Raw genomic sequence first — 20021 nt, forward strand, 5'->3', positions numbered from 1 at the left:
GTTGTCTGCTGTTGCTAGGACTTCTAGTACTATGTTGAACAATAGTAGCGGGAGTGGGCATCCTTGATGTGTTCCGATCTTAAGGGAAAGGCTCTCAGCTTTTCCCCACTGAGGATGATATTCGCTGTGGGTTTTTCATAGATGGATTTTATGAGCTTGAGGAATGTTCCCTCTATCCCTATACTCTGAAGAGTTTTAATCAGCAAAGGATGCTGTATTTTGTCAAATGCTTTTTCTGCATCAACCGAGAGGACCTTATGGTTCTTCTCTCTCCTCTTATTGTGTTCTATCACATTGATTGATTTGCGAATGTTGAACCACCCTTGTATCCTGGGGATAAATCCCACTTGGTCGTGGTGGATGATCCTTTTAATGTATTGTTTGATCCTATTAGCTAGGATTTTGTTGAGGACTTTGGAATCCATATTCATCAGGGTATCAGTCTGAAATTCTCCTTTTTGATGGGGTCTTTGCCTGGTTTGGGGATCAAGGTAATGCTGGCCTCATAGAATGAGTCTGGAAGCTTTCCTTCTGTTTTTACTTTTTGAAACAACTTCAGGAGAATGGGTATTATTTCTTCTTTAAATGTTTGGTAGAATTCCCCAGGGAATCCATCAGGCTCTGGACTTTTGTTTTTTGGGAGGTTTTTGATCATTGCTTCAATCTCATTACTGGTTATTGGCCTATTCATGTTGTCAATTTCTTCCTGTTTCAGTCTGGGAGTTTAAAGGTTTCCAGGAAGGCATATATTTCATCCAGGTTGCTCAGCTTATTGGCATATAGTTGATAATAATTTCTAATAATTGTTTCTATTTCCTTGGTGTTAGTCGTGATCTCTCTCCTTTCATTCATAATTTTATTAATTTGGGTCCTTTCTCTTTTCTTTTGGATAAGTCTAGCCAGTGGTTTGTTGATCTTACTAATTCTTTCTAAGAACCAGCTTCTAGTTTTGTTGGTCTGATCTTGTGTTTCTGGTTTCTAATTCACTGATCTCTGCTCTAATCTTATCTCTCTTCTAATGCGTGGCTTAGGCTTCGTTTGTTGCTTTTTCTCTAGTTCTTTAAGGTGTAGCGTTAGATGGTGAATTCGGGGTTTTTCTATTTTTTTGAGTGAGGCTTGGATGGCTATGTATATCCCCCTTAGGATCGCCTCTGCAGTATCCCATAGGTTTTGGACCAGTGTGTTTTTGTTCTCATTGGTTTCCATGAATTGTTTAAGTTCATCTTTTATTTCCTGGTTGACCCAAACATTATTGAGCAGAGTGGTCTTTGGCATCCAAGTGTTTGAATTTCTTCCAAATTTTTTCTTGTGATTGAGTTCCAGTTTTAAAGCATTGTGGTCTGAGAATATGCAGGGAATAATCTGTCTTTTGGTATCGGTTGAGACCTGATTTGTGACCCAGTATGTGGTCTATTCTGGAGAAAGTTCCATGTGCATTCGAGAAGAATGAGTATTCTGTTGTTTTAGGGTGGAATGTTCTGTATATATCTATGAGGTCCATCTGGTCCAGTGTGTCATTCAAAGCTCTTGTTTCTTCGTTGATTTTCTGCTTAGATGATCTGTCTATTGCTGAGAGTGGAGTATTGAGGTCTCCTACAATTAACGTTATTGTTATCAGTATGACTCTTTATTTTGGTTAACAGTTGGCTTATGTAGATGGCTGCTCCCATGGTGGGGGCATAGATATTTACAGTTGTTAGATCTTCTTCTTGGATAGACCCTTTAAGAATGATAAAGTGTCTTTCTGCGTCTCTAACTATAGTCTTTAGTTTAAAATCTAATTTATCTGATATAAGAATTGCTACCCCAGCTTTCTTTTGAGGTCCGTTGGCATGGAAGATGGATCTCCATCCCTTCACTTTCAGTCTGGATGTATCTTTAGGTTCAAAATGAGTCTTTTGTAGGCAGCATATGGATGGGTCCTGTCTTTTTATCCAATCTGCAACCCTGTGCCGTTTTATGGGAGCATTTAGGCTGTTCACCTTGAGAGCAATTATTGAAAGATATGAATTTATTGTCATCATGTTGCCTGTGAAGACCTTGTTTTTATAGACTGTCCCTGTAAATTCCTGTTCTATATCACTCTTAGGGTCTTTCTCCTTTTATAGAACCCCCCTTAATATTTCTAGCAGGACCGGCTTAGTGGTCACATATCCTTTCAGTTTCTGTCGGTCTTGGAAGCTCTGTATGTCTCCATTCTAAGTGACAGCCTTGCCATATAAAGTATTCTTGGCTGCATGTTCTTCTCGTTTAGTACCCTGAATATGTCTTGCCAGGCCTTTCTGGCTTGCCAGGTGTCTGTGGATAGGTCTGATGTTATTCTGATGTTCCTCCCTCTGTATGTAAGGAATCTTTTCCCCCTAACTGCCCATAGGATGGTTTCCTTGGTTCTAAGATTTGTGAGTTTTACTATTACATGCCCGGGTCTTGGCCTGTTTTCCTTGATCTTGGGAGGGGTCCTCTCTGCCTCTAGAACACGAATGTTTGTTTCATTCCCCAGATTAGGGAAGTTCTCAGCTATGATTTGCTCAAATATTATCTTCTAGTCCTCTCTTTCTCTCCACCCCCTCAGGGATTCCAATAATTCTGACAATGGAACGTTTCATGGTGTCACTTGTTTCTCTGATTCTATTTTCATGTATTCTGAGTTGTTTTCCCCTGGCCTCCTCTTTTCCCTTTTTCGCTTTTATTTGGTCTTCTAGGTCACTGATTCGTTCTTCTGCTTCACTTACCCTGTTAGATTATCTAGATTAGATTGGATCTCATCGATGACATTTTTAAGTTCTGCCAATTCAGCTTTCATTTCTGCCCTTAGAGACTCTATGTTGCCATTAATCGATTTCTCCATTCTAGCTATTGTCTTCACAATTGTTAGCCTGAATTCCATCTCCGACATCTTGGTTATATCTGCATCCATTTGTAAATCTGCTGCATAAATCATAATCTCTGAGTCTTTTCTATTTTGGGGGTTCCTCCTCCTAGTCATTCTGTTGAGGGGTGGTTGAGGGAATGTATAGAGTCCAAATTATTGACCACAACCCAAGCAAGATGCACCTATTTTCTAGGGACCTTAGGGTTGCTGGCCTCTTGTTTTCCCAGCCTGTTTTCTGGGTGAGGGGCCTGCCACGCTGTTACTCAGGCAACCCTGTTTGGGCAGAGTTGCCCTGCCCCCTGTGGCGGGGGATGGGCTCAGTGAAAAACGGTTTTTTGAGGCTTTTGTTCTCTGGTGGCTTTCCCTGGCAGCTTTCGAAAGTCAGAGCAGAAGAGATGGTTTCCAACCCTCTGCCTCAGAGCAGCGAGATCGCAGTCTGTTCTTCAGTGAGCTCTCCAGGCCACACTATCTCCGTTTCTGTTTGTGCTGCTAAAACTGTAGGGTCCTGGGTTGTGCGCCCCTCAGCAGCACTCCCAGTCCTCACCTCCAGGTCAGGGCTCGGTCTCTGCCCTTTGTGCTTCTGAAACTGCCAGTCATCCCCAGTTTGCACACCTGGCCCTGCGCTCTGGGTTTCCATCTGGAGGGCTGCCCTAAAGTCCTTTCCCCACCGCTAGTGGTCTGCGAGTCTGTGCCCTGTCCCCAGCACGGGAGGCTATTGCTCACTGGTGGTGTAGGATCCCCATGGCTCTGCTCCCTCCGCCTTCTGTTTATCATCCGATATCTGCTCGCGGAATCACGGCTCCCCGCTTTGTACCTCGAAACGAACCGCCTGCGATATTCTGTTTGTAGAGATCCAGATCTATCTTCTTACATCTCAGGCTGATTTCATGGGTGTTCAGAGTGGTCTGGTAGATATCCAGCTCAATTCCAGGGACCGGTTGGAATAGGGTCCCCTACTCCTCCGCCATCTTTTCCCCCTCTCCAACAAGATGTACTCCTAAATCAACAAACACATGATCTAACATGCTATTTTAATTCTTTCAGTAAAAATTTTCAAGCTTCTCAGCTGTACCTGTGGTGTATTTTGAATCTCTCAAACACCACTGGGGACCCGAAAGAAACAAACAAACAAAAAAGCTCTGAGCAATAACAAAATCCATGTACTTAACTTTATCATCTTTACTCTTGTGTATGCATTTAAGACCTGTTCATCCTTACTTGAGACAAAATTCTAACATGATTATCTGTTTTCTCTAAAAGAAGCAAATTATAGTAACATATTATAAGTAGGGAAGAGAAGTGGAACCTAACACTGAGGGAGAAGACAGAGAAACTATAAAATAGACAAGTTTTTTTTTTTAAAGGCACTATCATCTAAGAAATTTCAGGACATAGGCAAAATCTCTTTGATTGTATTTTCCTCTAGTATAATAACATTATCAAAATGATGCCCTTGAATCACTAATTCCTCCACAATCAATATGCATTGTTGAAGAAGATAGATAAGTAAATAATATATTTTAGACAAATTTTTATCCAACTGGATAAAAGAGTCTGGTGCTTAAAAAAGTTGAGTTTAAGTAATCTGGAAATTTCATTTAGAGAGAAGATATTTTTGCTAACAAGACAGACAAAGGAAGCTCTATATTATTGTGCATCTTCCCCAACAAAGGCCAAATGATATAAAAAATTAAGTTTTTGAAGGACCTGCTATCCCTGCAAGGGAACGAAGTGTTTTCATAAAATGCTATACAAATGCTTAGAGGAGAATAAAAGTAAAATTACTTGAGGTTCACCTCACAACTCAGTGCAGAGTCCACTTAAGAATCAAGGTCTCTCAACTCCCAACCTTGAACTTTATGCAAACAATTTACCAGCAAAATCAGATGGCACATTTTAAACATACAGAGGACCAGTGTTGAAAGAAGACTCTAAATAGTGGGGATAGGACTATCACTTTTTTGTTCCAGTTACTCCCCCTCCAGGCCCCAATTGCTAAAGTAGCATTTTTATGGGGTCTCCTGCTCCTTGAGCTGCAATATAATGGACCGCATGAAGCTTGTTGTGTGTAGTCCAGGAGTATACCATGCTATCTATAGGCTCTGCTATCATCCAAAGTTTGAAAGAGCCATCAAATATCTTCTTAGACTCTCTTTATACCCACTGCTAATATAACTGTACCCCACCCCTGGATTGAGACAGAGCTGAGGCTGCATCCTGGCAACAGACCTTGCTCTCAGTTCCTAACCATGAAATGAAAGACGGGACAAGACTGTTTCTAAAGCCTATTTCAGTTCTAAGATTCTACGAATCTAAAACTATGTTTGTTATTACAAGTCATGACAGCTACTATTGAATAGTCTTCCAATTACCTATTTTCTCAGGCTTCTTGTTAAATTCTTTATTACTGGACATTACTTCCAAAACAGGAAGAATTTCTGTAATTCTATGTACCAAATTTGCTTAAAGAAACAAAAAAATTTTAATACCAGATTTTTAAAAGAGCCAATTTCTTAGCATATTAAAATATGCCAGATAATATGTCTAAAGTATGCATTAAGTCTCTTAAAATGATTTTAAGACCAAAGTTTCCTATAATTAGTTATAAAAATATTGTAAACAACTGAACCAAAATGAAACCAAATAAACCAGCTACTAAACTACACATATGTCTTTAAAATCTTATGGGAGTCAAATATTCCAGTAAAAATAACAGAAGAGATGGAAACACAAGTTTCTTATTATCACACTTCATATGTTATAAAACATAACAGCTAACTTATTTTTGGCAAAATGATTAGGGATTGCAACACTCTGGCTTACACAAACTTATTTGATTGTCAAATGCATCTTAAATGGAGCGTGTCATGCTAACTTCAGGCATGCAAGCACTGTGCTGTCTTAGAGTAGCCCAGAGACACTGAAATTTCAACACTTCAGCAGGGATCACAACAATGATATTAACTGGGCCAGGTGTTTAAAGAGGGGTGGGGGGACTTCAACAATGCAGTTAATTGAAACCAGACAAAACTTTTGAAAATAAAAAAAAAAAAAACATACAGATGTTCACCCTCCTCCCTGGGTGACCTTTATGGACAATTTATTGCACGCATTATTTTCTAGAAAACACCCTAAGAAAACACAGTTTTATATGTCTCTCTGAAAACTCTATAATCGCAGTATGAGTTATGCCTCCACAAAGAGACTACGTTACGCTCATGTCTCATTTCCCTTTCCCCTTTTCACCACGGTTCCTGCAAGGAGAGCAATAATTAGAAAGCTCTAAAGCAAAAGGAGCTATAAGAAGCTGCATTAACCTTAAGATGCATTGTACTTCTTTCCTAATAGACATGTGAGTGCATGCCAAAAAGGAGAGATGGGTTCAAAACAAATGTGTTAACAACTGTTCGCAAATATGCACAAGAGAAACTATACAATACATGCAGAATCAATGGGAAGCAAACAAAAACCAAAAAGATCAGTGATTAAGTTAATAGACTGTGAAGGACTCAGCAATGAATATTTTCCCCCCTATGTTTATAGAATAGTGTATTTGTCAGGGTTCCCCAGAGAAAAAGAACCAATAGGATACATAAGTATGCATATATATGAAAAGAGATTTATTATAGGAATTGGCTCACATGATTATGGAGGCCAAAAAGTCCCACAGTATGCGATCTGCAAGCTGGGAACCAGGAAAGCCAGGGGTATGATTCAGTCTGAGTTTAAAGGCCTCAGACCGGAGGAGCTGATGGTATAAGTCCTAGAGTCGAAGGCCAGCAAACCTGGAGCTCCAATGTCAGAGGAAGGAAAAGATGGATGTCTCAGCTCAAGAACAGAGAGAGAGAGAACCCCCCTTTCCTGAGTTTTGTTTTATTTGGGACCTCAAAAGATTGGAGGATGCCTGCTCATAATGGTGAGAACAAATCTTTTCTGAGTCTACTGATTCAAATGCTAGTCTCTTCTGGAAACATCCTCAAAGTCACACTGAGAAACATTTTACCAGCTATCTAGCTGTCCCTTAGCCTGGTCCAGCTGACACATAAAATTAACCATCACAAATAGTAATGCTATTATTATTTCACACATGCAAGTACTCTTTTCTTCAAAAGCTTTTTTTTTTTTAAGTTTTCAAAACACCTGGGATAACTAATAACCCCAAATTGTATTTCATATCAGTTTGCTGTGTTTTATTAGACAGGACCAACTCACCTCCTGCACTGGGAAGTAAACTGGGCATTTTAATTTATATGTATCCATGTACCCATATGCTTGCTTGTACACCACAAGTGAAATACTAACTGTAGTAGTGGGGGAGGAGGCAGGCAGCTTCTGACATGACCCTCACTTTCTAATGTTCAGGCTCCAGTGTGATTTGCTCCTCTTGAGTGGGGGCTGGACCTAGGGACTTGCTTCTAACAAATGCAATACTGTACAAGTAATGGAATGTGATTTCCATAACTAGGGGATAGTCTGTGACTTCCATCTTGCCAGCAGACTTTCTCTGGCTCTTCTACCACACTTGCTCCAATGAGGCAAGTTAGAAAGACCCACATATTAAGGAACTGAGGGTGGCCTCCACCCACAGGCCACTGATGGACCAAGGCCCTCAGTCCAACAACCCTCACAGAACGGAGTCCTGCTAACAATCATGTAAGTGAGCTTAGAAGCACATCCTTCTCAATTCAAATCTTCAGATGAGACTACAGTCCTGGAAGATATCTTGAGTGCAGTCTTATGAGAGAACCTGAAGCAGAGGACCCAGCTAAGTTGTGGCCAGATCCTAGACCCATAGAAACTGTGAGAATAAATATGTATGGTTTTATGGCATTATATTTTGGGGCAATTTGTTACACAGCTGTAGATAACTGATATGGTACTTAACTTAGTGACTGAGCCGATGATTCCACTGTCATTTCCATCATCATAATAACAGCTAATACCTATTAGGAAACTTCTAAGGCTGAGGCACCATTCTTAATTCTCCCTTGGAGAACATATTATTATCCCCATTTCACAGATGAGGAAAGGGAGGTACAGAGATACTCAATAACTTGTCCCAGGTCACACAGACAAAATACACAGCAAGTACATGAACCTAGGTGTCCTGGCTCTAGAGCCAGGGCTTTTGGCAACTGCGCAGACAGAACCACAGAATGGCAGGGCTGGGCACCGTAAAAAAGGTAACCTCATCACACAGTACTAGAGGAGATTTAGAAGACACAAAAAAGATCAGAAGCCATGCAAAATGCTAAAAACAAAAAGTCTCCTTTCCAATTAAGATGGCTTTTCTATGGAAAAAAAGAGGAGAAACAATAATACAGTCAATGGAAAGCAGTCCTGAATTTATTGAAATCACACTTAGAAGTGAAAAATACGTTTTCTTATACCCAATAAATGAAAATTACCAACCTCCATTTGGTATTAAAAACCACACCCAGGGAGGCTATAGTTGTACATTTTCTAAGGGCAATTATGAGTGAGACCTATGTTTGCCAAGCTGGTAGAAGTAGAAGAAAATTTCCAGGGATCTCTGAAACTCCTCTCGAAATTTTTATCATATGGAATGAGAAAAGTCAAAGTCCTAGGACACCAAGATTCCAGGAAGGAATCACTTCCTCTCTTGCATTCAGATTACAAGGTTAAATAGCATTCCCTCATGCTCCTACACAGTAGTTACCAGGCCTGTGGATTACTGTGTCTCCTCCATTAGACTTTGGACTCTCTTACCTCAAAGACTGTCTTATTCACTGGGATGTCCTCAAAACACAGCTCAGGGCCTGACACATGGCCAGTGTTTAATATGTGTTTGTTGAATCAAGAAATAATTTATGTTGTGAATTGCAACCATTCAATAGATCCTTTCAATGGTACATATTATTGAGAGTATGAGTTTCTGTTTTATTTTGAAGTCTCTTTTAGCTCACTAGCTTTCTTGGGCACTTTAAATAGGTTTTGTGTCTCCAGCATCTCACTTACTATCTGACACCCAGTGGTACCCAATCATTTGTGAACGAATGAACCCAAAAAGGCTGCCAATCTATAGAATGGAGAAGGATCCAGGCTTATGACTAAATAAAGATTTAGTGTTCCATAAGAATAGCTGTTTGCTTATTGATGATGATGATGATAAATTTTCTTCCTTTTGAAAGGAGGCACGAACATTTGCAAAATATTCTCTCAATAAAGACAGATTCTTATCTAGGTCTTGGCTGGGGACTACTCTTAAGTATTCCTTTATAAATGGCAAGTTATATGCAACTTCAGATTTCCAGATAACCCTAGATTAAATGGCATTCATCTGGAAAATTCTACCTCCTTCAGTATTATTTTTTTAAAACACATGGAAATTGCATGAACATACACCCACATAGGCCCACAGTAATATGGATAAAGATAAAGGCAGCTACCAAATATCCCCCTCTGTTATATTTATCAATTAGACCAAGAGACAAAAGAGGGAAGGAAAGCTGAGAAGGATCTGCACAAGTGCATAATCCAGCACCTACAGTCACCTCCTGAGCCATACTTACTGGGAGTTCAGGAGCAAGCTTCAAAATCTCAAGGCTAATATAGCAGCCTACTGAATGGCCAATGACCACAAGTTTTATTTCCTTTGGCACATGAGTTCTCAGGAAAGCTAGCTTGTGTTCCACTTGACCTTGTAGTCCATAGATGTCGTTAATTTCTGGAGCATTTGAATCTAAAAGCAAAAATATGAATATATTTTCACTCAATAAGGGAAAGTAATAAATTCACTGGGAAAACTAAAAAAAAAAAAAACAAAAAAAACAAAAAACTAACGACAGTAGTAGTTCCCATTTATTTAAAGCCTACAATGTGCTAGCTACAGTGTTAAACGCTTTACTTAAATGACATCAACAAGTCTTCAAAACAGCCCCAGAAAGGAAGCACTATTTTCATTTTATAGATGAAGATCCCAAAGCTCACAGGCATTAGGTGACAGACTGACAGTCACACATCTATGAAGTGAGAACAGTGAGATTCAAACCTAGGTCTCTCTGTCCTCAAAGTCCATGAACTTTCAACTAGTCCATGAACTACAGTTAGCTTAGGCCACTAGCTCTCAAGCTTGATCACGTATCAGAATCTTCTGCAGGTCTTAGGAAAGTGGTAACTGCTGGGCCCCACCACCAGACTCCCTGATTCAGTAGGTTGGGGTTGGGGCTCAAGAATTTCTAAGTTTCAAAAAAAAAAAAAATTTCTAAGTTTCCAGGAGGTGTTGATATTGCTGGTCCCAGGACCACACACTGAGAACCACTGGTTAGGCTATTTTATATTATTAATAGACAACTAAGAAAACCCATGACACTGCTTCATTATTTTAGATAATCTTTGTTGAAAAACTTAGACTGAAGGGCTTAAGGAGAAATGTAAATTGTTCCTTTTAACTAGCAGTCTTAACCTAAAATATCCTTTCTTCCTTTCATAAATGAACTGTCTTCTGAAATCTTCAAGAGCTAATTAAAACTTTATCTAGCTAATCTCCAAGAAAAATGAATGAGCCTCCCTTTGTGCTTAACCAGTCCCCTCCACTCTTATTAGAGCACTTTATCATACTTGTATAATTGTCTGTTTATTTCCTCTCGTAGCCTGTGAGCTCCTTGGAGGCAAGGTCCACCTTTTCCTCTGTGTCCTCTGTGACTAGCACACAGTAAATACTAATGTGGAGTGAAAAAAATGAACTCACTGGATAGTCTCTGAGGATGCTGCCAGCTCTGGTAGTCTATAAATATGGGAAATTTCAATAGGTTTTCCCTATGCACCTGTAATATTTCAAAATATCACAAGGTAGCAAATTGTTTATTAAAGTTTGAATTACTGAAATACTAAATTTCTTGCCTTCGACTCCTACAAGTTACTGATGCGAACTGTAATGAGCCACAATGCAGCTCATTTGAAAGACACCTAGAACTCACTGCAAAGGACTGCTCTTCAGTTTTATCTGTGCATGCTGTTTCCATTTCCTTCAGTGCTCAGCTCCCCTTGTTAATCTGGCTAACTCCTCTTCATCCTTCAAACTCCCAACGAGTGTTATCTCCTCTGAGAAGCCATTTTATGATTCAGTGGGCGAGGGGTAAAGTAGCCTTCCTTTCAGGTCCTCCAGTATCCCATGTTTATCTTACCACCCAACTCCGAGCTTATTCCTATTTTACAATTTATATCTTGCTTATCTCTGTCCCTCAGTGCTGGCATACAGTTATTGAAGACCTTTTTACTGAGTCAATGAGGCTTAGTTCCCTTTTTCCATGGTATTACTGATCTCTCAGGTTAAGATGTGCTCTGCCCGAATCCTTCTTCCTAGGTCAGCCTAGAATCCGTTCTCTGTTTAACAAGGAAGTTCAGCATAAAACAGAACGGGGAAGAGAATCTGGAAGTCTGACTTTGGTAGGGCTCCTGAGAGCTTCAAAGGCAAATGTTCACTGAGTATTACACTTGAGTACGTTATGCTCCCCTTTCAGTTTATCTGCTCTGATCACTCCACCCAGAAGGGATCATATTATTCTCAGATACCCCCAAACAAACATCTGTAATACTTGCAAACCAAATTCTTTATTTTTCAAAATACATAATGGTTTGAAAATGTAAAAATCTTCATTTCATTGGGACAACATGGTGTAATAACATCATAGGTGCTGGAGATAAGATAAATCTGGGTCTAAATCCCAGCTGAGAACCTTATTAACTTGGTGGCTAGGGCAAATCTTTTAATCTGGCTTCAGTGTCCTCTTATCTATAACAGAGATAATAATTCTAGCCTCCTAAGAGTGTAAGCATAATACTTTTAAAGCACATAGCACAAGTGTCTGGCATAAATTGTGAGAGAAATGAGTTACGACTGCTATCATTTCAATTCCTGTCATTTAAGTCCTTCCTCGAATATATACCAAGAATATTTACTTGGATAGTGCAAAGAGAAAGAAAATGAGCTAAATGCAGTAAACATTTTAAAACTTCACTGACACCAGAAATAAGATTCTAAAAGATTGTATTTCAGATGAACTTTAATGAACATTATAATTCAAAAGATTAATTAAATGAATATTTCAGAAGTAAATCTGGTTTTACCTCTGGGAACTGCTCAGTAGCTTTCCAAAATAAAGATATTACTTACTAGTGTCTGCTGTAGTCATGAGGTTAGAGGAGAAGAAAACACTTTCTAGAAATAATAATGACAGCAAATATTAAATGTGCTATCTGGACATTATTTTACTAGCAAAAACTAAAGGTTAAAGGACTATATACTTCATCATATATTTTCACACCTATTATTATTTTAATATCTCTGAAAAAAATGCTAGAAATCATTAACTTTCCATGAAATACAGTAAAAAAAATTATATTCAATTGTACCAAGATCAGAAGAATGATATGGAAATTACTTAAGCCATTCTTCCTGTAGAAAAATGTATTCCAAGTTACAATCAACTAAGTAATTTTGGAACATAAACTTTATCAAGATATGGTTTTAAATATGATACTGACAAATCCCTTTTAGAACCTGACCCTATTTGGGGCACCTGGGTGGCTCAGTCAGTTAAGTATCTGCCTGCAGCTCAGGTCACGATCGGGGTTCCGGGATCGAGCCCGGCATCGGGCTCCCTGCTCAGTGGGGAGTCTGTTTCTCCCTCTCCCTCTGTAGCTCCCCCTGCTTGTACTCTCTCAAAAAAAAAAAAAAAAAAAAAAAAAAGAACCTGACCCTATTTTTTAGACCCATTTCTATGGAATTTACTTTGTAGCTCATTTATTGATTCTGGAGTTTATTTCAAAAGGTATGTATAATCTGTTCCTACATAGTTCATAGAAGAATTAAGTAATATTAGTACTTCACATTTATTTTTCATCTAGTTATACAAACTGATTGATCCAGTTATTAAAATTTTGTCAATTTTGGATCAAAATATTATGTATTCCTTACAGCTTCAGGACACAAGTATCTGATAACTATTATTTTCTTCTATTTTACGTCAACTAAATTGACTACTCTGACAGAAAACAGTGACTAAATGACCGAAGGTGACTTTGAAAATACAGATATAAATACAATGTGCTCCCCTTATCTTCAAGGAGTTCACAATCTAATAAGAGCAAACAAATAGATAAAAACATAATTATAAAACACTGATATAAGTATATCTCAAGCATTTCCTTGAAAAAAGAACAAATTTTTACTGCATCACAATTGAAAGGTAATGCCCCTTTGGATTCATGAAAACTATTGGAACCTTCTCCAAATAAACCAAGATAAATATCTAGAAAATATTCTTTACTAATGCACACTACTATAAATGTGAAACTTTATATATTTGAATGCAATCGTATGGCCTAAATTTAATAATACATACACATATATGTATGTCTAGGTACATACTGAATATAAATGCATAAGTTTTACTATATATTATCACATAAGCAGATTTATTTATAAGTCATCTGTGATCATAGAACTAACAAAATTGGGAGATTAGTGCTACATGAGCCTTCTGCTAGGACTGAGTCTGCACACAGTAACTCTCCAAATCTCATACCAGAATTTCTCAACTTGTGAACTCTTCCATCCTGCCCCCAACATTACTCCAAAGCTGTATCTTAATAATAATTTAAACAACCTACATGTGGAGATTAAAAGGCTAAAAAGAGCACTTCATATTTTAAGGAATGCTTTGAGGAAGATATCTATTTATCTATCTATATGGTTTACTCTTTAGGTAAAGTTTTAAAAACACAAAACAGTATCATATGTTGTTCATCATTACATAAATGTCACCAAAAATATAAAAAGAGACATGAAATTTACGACAGTAAAACTGGAGATGGGATCTAAGAAATGGAATTTTATCAGGGCACCTGGGTGGCTCAGTAGGTTAAGCGCCTGACTCTTAATTTCAGCTCAGGTCATGATCTCAGGGTTGTGGGATCAAGCCCCATGTCGGGCTCCTCGCTGGGCATGGAGCCTGCTTAAGATTCTCTCCCTCTGCTCCTTCCCCCCATCTCTAAAAAAAAAAATAATAAAAATAAATTTAAAAATGGAACTTTTTCTTTTTTTAAATTTTTATTGTTATGTTAATCACCATACATTACATCATTAGTTTTTGATGTAGTGTTCCATGATTCATTGTGCATAAAAAAATGGAACTTTTTCTGTACTGTTTTGTTTATTAACAGAAAATATTAAAGCAATTATGGCAAATATGGCAATTATGGCCAAGTGTTAACTATGAAGAGAAAATCGAGTAACAGAATCTTGGACTATTACACTATTGTTTGTACTTTTCTATATTTAAAATTTTTTTCTCAAAATAAAAAATTTTACTTTAGAATGCTTTGACATGATGATTCCCACCTACCTTATCTCAGTTTTATAGGGGAAATTACCATTCACTTCTCCATTACTCTCAGTGGAATACAAAAGCCCCAAAGGACTTTAACTAGGTTTATGCAAACCATCAGTGAAAGGGTAGATGAGAACTGTCCCCAATTCTTTATGCTTATTTAATTCACTGATCCAAAGGCCTTCCTTTCATGACTGTATCCTGACTTTACGAAGATGATGTGAAAGCATACTCTCATAGTTTAGGCCTCCACTGTCCCTGGCCCCCTAAGTATTTCTGCAAGCTCCTTGCATCTAAACATTGGTGCGAATATGTTAGCTTTTAAGGCATGCAACACAGGTTGTGGTTAGCTTACAGTAGGTAGGCATCCTATTTAAAACTGCTGTCAAGCAAACAAAACTTTGTAAACCCCAAACATACCTTACAAAAATATTTTTTTATTATTATTCTCCAAATAGATGGTTAAAAACCAGGGTCATTAAATGATGCTTTCCACCTGACAAAACCCAGTGCTCTGCTATGGATTTCAGTGGGGAAAATACGGGAAATGAGAGAGAAAAAGAGAGAGACCGAGAGATTAATTTAGCGAGGAGAACATAATGTTTATTGACTTAGCAAATAAAAAAAGCCAAAGACATAAAAGTATAAGGTGTAATTCTGGACAGTGATGAGTTCTGCGGCTGTTTGTGGTTGACAGGGAGATGGAGCAAATGAGGTCGGAAAGGAAGGCTGCTACTAGATGAAGGAGGACACCGGCCACCACCACGGAGTCTGGGCTCCACTGTCGGGAGCACTGAAAAGATGCTAAGGCCCACGAAGACAGGGGCGGTGGGCCGGCCGGGCAGCGGGCCACTAACTAACTGCACGACTGCTCTCCTCGGTCCTGCTGGCCTTCCCACTTCGCCTTCCCTGAGCCTCTAACAATGTGCTGGGTTCCTAACTTCTCTGGCTCCACCCTTTGTTTTTTTTCCTGTTTCTTCCCACCTACTCACAGACTCGTTTACTTTCAGTGACTGTGAGCCCCCGAGACTGACTGACAGACTGTTCCTGCCTTGGGCTCTTCTAGCCATTCCATTCTGCCTCCATGTTCCTCTGCCAATCATGGTCCTGGCAAGAGAGAACACCCGACTGTTTTTCTCTCTTTCCTTCTGTTTGAATACTGGAATGGGAGTGGTTTATTGTTTCTCTGGATAAGCATGACCCAAATTCATCATTAGTTGAAAGATTGTGTAACTTTTTTAGGTAGTGTTTTATCAGCTGAAACTAAACCAATGTGATTTCTAGCTTTTATGTTACACTTTTTGAACAAACGACTTAAAATAGTTGATAATGAATCTGCCGTCAAGTAAGCTGACTCTATAGTAAATCAAAGCCAGAAAGAGTTTATACTTCTAATTCCTCACATTTTCTTTTCACACTTTTTTTTTGTCTTGAATCACCCCCTCCTGACATTGGTGAACATCTGTTCTCCCAATTATACTCATTTTATGATTGTGATAATGTGGTGCAACTAGAATATTATTTCCAACTGTTCATAATTTTAACGTGCTAATATGAAGCAAAACATACTTTCAACATTTGATGGGTGGTTACAGCTTATGTCCTCTCTCTCAATGATTACATATTTTTCACACCATATTTTGCATGTCAGAAAACCTGTACTTTAGAGCAATAACTTTGGATGATGAATAATCTATCTGTTCTGCTGATCCAAACAATCTACCATAGCATGCATTTGCAAACATATCTTTCAATATGTAAAACAGATGAAAGCAGAACTGTCTGGCTGAATGGGGGTGCTGGTGGGGCCCAGAGCCCCGCCTGCCCTTCATAGAACTTTTGGGCTCCTCAGAACACAGATGGAAAGTCACTAACCTAAAAGGCAGAGACTGGAATGTCTATTTTTTTATAGACCCCGTGGTATCAACGTAATAACCTAGTAGGTTGTCAATAAATCCTTGATGATGAGGAGCTGCCCATTCACCCTCTCTAGAAAACCACAGCTTCCTTTGGCCCTCTGGTGGCCCTTTGGGCTAATGCCTCTAGATGGCACTGTTTTCATTAGGTAGCAAAGGAACCAGGCTCCAATTACTAAGTTATTAACTCAACAGTACACAAGCAGCCTAAGCAATAAGCATACTCAAAGTTATAAATAATAAGATGTCAATTTAAAATGAGAACTAAAGACATTTCCCAGAAATTCAGAGACAAAACAGATCATTTCAACTGGTTTTCCTCAAGATCTATGGTAGTGGTTCTGAAAATAGGGTCCTAGGACTAACAGCATCAACATTACTCCGAGAACTTGTTAAAGATGCAAATTCTCAGGTCCCACCCCACATCTACTACTGAATCAACAACTTGAGGTGACACCCACTCATCTGTGTTTTAATGAATCCTCCTGGTGATTCTGATGCCTGCCAAAATTTGAGAAGCCCTGATCTATGGTACCCTTTGAATCTATTTGCAACTTTCAAAGTTGCTCTTCATGTTCAAATGCTTGATTTTGTCTTCACTTAAGGGCTTACTGTGATAATGGAGTTGAACGTTGCTCTCATTAAGTAATCCAGTACGTAGCTTCTCACCCAGGTTAAGAATGTAGGAATTAGACATATGACCTACATACATGAAAGATGTATTATTCTTCACTGAGTATCCTGAGGTTATTTTCACTACTTCCTAGCTCCTTCTGTCTTGGGCTTATCTCTTGACAGAGTTAAGATGACAGGCCAGCAATAACAGACCAGCAGGGCTGGAGGCTTCTGGAGGTTTAGCATGTTAATCAAGTCTGTTTTCCATTTTTTTCTTTTTTCAAAAAAGGTTCTATCTATCTATCTTTCTATCTATCTATCATCTATCTATTGAGAGAGAAGAGAGAGAGAGACCATTCGTACATGCACAGGGGAGGGGCAAAGGGAAAGGGAGAGAGAATCCCAAGCCATTTCCACACCCAGCACAGAGCCCCACTGGGCCTGATCTCACAACCCTGTGATCATGACCAGAGCTGAAATCAAGAGTCAGACACTCAACAGACTAAGTCACCTCAAGTCTGTTTTCCTTTTTTTTTTTTTAAAGATTTTATTTATTTGTCAGAGAGAGAGAGAGAGAGAGAGAGAGAGAGCATGCACAAGCAGGGGGAGCTGCAGGCAGAGGGAGAAGCAGGCTCCCGGCTGAGCAGGGAGCCCGATGCAGGACTCGATCCCAGGACCCTGGGATCATGACCTGAGCCAAATGAGCCGAAGGCAGATGCTTAACCTACTGAGCCACCCAGGTGTCCCTCAAGTCTGTTTTCTAAGAAGAATTCTAACACCTCTGTTTTCCAAACACAACCTAAGATAGTAAAAACACACTCCCAAGCAAACATATACATTTCCTGACAAAGGAAAAACTATGGTATTGAACCTAAAATTTTCTTTGGACATAGAACAATAAAGTTGTATCTTTTAAGATATTTCATAGCAGAGCAAGTATCTGCTACACATTCTGTTCACCTTCAGTCACGTTTCAATACAATGGCTGTTTAAATACATGTTTTTAATCAAGGACACAAAATCTGTATATTCAGTTTCACCTCACTACTGCTCTTAAAATCTTTCACTGCTAGGTAATCAATATTTACTTGTCTTTCAAAGTATACCCTAGTCTTTAAGCGAAGTGTTAAAGACTCTCAAGTGAACTGCATTCAGAGACACACACACACAGACACACACGAGTGTGCATTAACACAGAGAAAAAGATACTATGAAAAAAGGCACTTTGAAGTATTTATACAAGCATTTGCCATGAGTTGCACTGTTTCTTCTACACCCCATTACCCTGTTCCCCTATGAACCACAGCAGGAAAAGGGTCACAGACCAGGTATAACTGGTGATCATGGAAGGGTCAATCTGAGAATTAGCTCACAGAGTAACTAAACCTAAAAACGGAGTCTCATTAGCACTTTGCATTAGTCACCTAAGATGACCCACCAACAGGACTAGAACGCTGAACTAAACAATCAAAGTGCTGGCTTCTTGTCAAGGTTCTGCCACTCACTAGCAGGTGATTTAGCCCTGTTGGGCCTTACTTTCCTTCCTTGGAAAAATAAGGGTTCGAGGTAAGATTTGATGTGGATACTTTTAGCTCTACGATTCTATAATTTTTTTTCTTTCTTTAAAGTTTTCTTTTTTAATAGTGGAAACTTTCAAACATACATAAAAGTAGAGAGAACATATAATAGATCTGCATGCACCCATCTTCCACTTTCTATAATTTTTTTTTTGCTTTATTGAAGTATGACTGACAAATAAAAATTGTATATACTTAGGTTGAACCACATAATTGTTTTTATGTGATGATTTAATATACGGATACACCGTGAAATGATTACCACAATCAAAATAACATATCCATCACCTCACATAATGTAGTGTAAGTGCCTGACGTTAAAGTTTTGATTGACTAGGCCTCCATTTCAAAAGACATCCATCTTGAATAAGCATATTACCACCTGTATGACACAACTGCTAGTAAAACAACCAGATAAGGAACTAGGCCACCCCACCCACAAACGTACCTTTCAGAAAGCCTTGGGTAATGACTGACTTCTTGTATGACCCACTTCTTCCTTCCCAAGCCCTAACTCTGGCTCTTATGCCTTACATTGGCCAGTAAAGAGTGGAAGTGCAAAACTGTAGGCACCCCACCCTCGGGCTCTAATAAAGGCAGGGCCCCAGGTCTGCTCCCCCTTCCATGTACCCTCAAGAAACTGTAGGTAATAAATCTTGTTCCTCAAAGTTCCCTCATGGTGTCTTCCTGAAGTGCATCCTGCAATCATAGTAAGAACCACAAGACCTAGCCCAGCCATAAATAAGGGCCCCCATGGAGGAAATATCTGTGGAGCTCCCTACCAGTGATGTGTACCAGGCAAGCACAGCAGGCACTCCTAACTGAGGCCACTGCCATCAGGAGGCTTGGGATGGAGGGAGTAACCACCTTCTTTCTTTTTTTTTTGTGATGGTGAGAACATTAAGATATACTCTCTTAGCAAATTTCAATTATACAATATAGTATTATTAACCAAAATCATCATGTTGTACATTAGATCCCAAGAACTTATTCACCTTATAACTGGAAGTCTGTACCCTGTGACCAACATCTCCCCATTTCCCCATCCCTCAAATACTGGCAACTGCTCATAGAACTCTCTGATTTTATGGGTTTGACTTTTCTTCGATTCCCTATATAACTGAGATCATACAGTATTCGTCTTCCTGTGTCTGGCTTCTTTCACTTGGCATAATATCCTCCAGGTTTATACATGCTGTTGAAAATGGCAGGATTTCCTTCTTTCTTCATAGCTGAATAATATTGCATTGTGTGTGTGTGTGTGTGTGTGTACCACATTTTCTTTACCTATTCATCCATTAACAGACACTTAAGTTGTTTCCATATCTTGGAATTATCCACATACTGTGAAAAACGCTGCAATGAATATGGGTATATAGATATCTCTGAGATACTGATTTCATTTCCTTTAGATATAGATCCAGAAGTGGGACTGTTGGGTCATATGGGGGTTCTACTTTTAATTTTTGAGGAGCTCCCATATTGTTTTCTGTAATGGTTGTCCCAACAGTGCTGAGTTCCCTTTTCTCCACACCCTTGCCAATTTGTGTTATTTTTTGTCTTTTTGTTAACAGTCATCTGAACAGGAGTGAAGTGAGTCTCACTGTGGTTTTGATTTGCATTTCTCTAATGATTAGTGAGGCTGAGCATCTTTTTCATATTTCTGCTGGCCATTGGTATGTTTTCT

General features: G+C 39.0%; 1 protein-coding gene across 3 annotated transcripts in view; it reads right to left on the reverse strand.

The window, feature by feature from the left end:
- Positions 1–20021, reverse strand: part of LDAH (lipid droplet associated hydrolase) — a 109000-nt gene that overhangs the window by 61497 nt on the left and 27482 nt on the right. For all 3 annotated transcript variants that reach the window (XR_003207255.2, XM_025867801.2, XM_025867800.2), the window contains exon 4: positions 9406–9575. Coding sequence is in view for 2 of the 3 variants with exons in the window: in XM_025867801.2 (XP_025723586.1) it covers positions 9406–9575 (170 nt within the window). In the remaining variant the exon portion in view is untranslated. The remainder of the gene's footprint in view (positions 1–9405; positions 9576–20021) is intronic.

This window comes from Callorhinus ursinus, unplaced genomic scaffold (genome assembly GCF_003265705.2).
Source record: "Callorhinus ursinus isolate GAN/ISIS: 27379988/994484 unplaced genomic scaffold, GSC_fseal_2.0 scaffold10, whole genome shotgun sequence".
Taxonomy (NCBI): domain Eukaryota; kingdom Metazoa; phylum Chordata; class Mammalia; order Carnivora; family Otariidae; genus Callorhinus; species Callorhinus ursinus.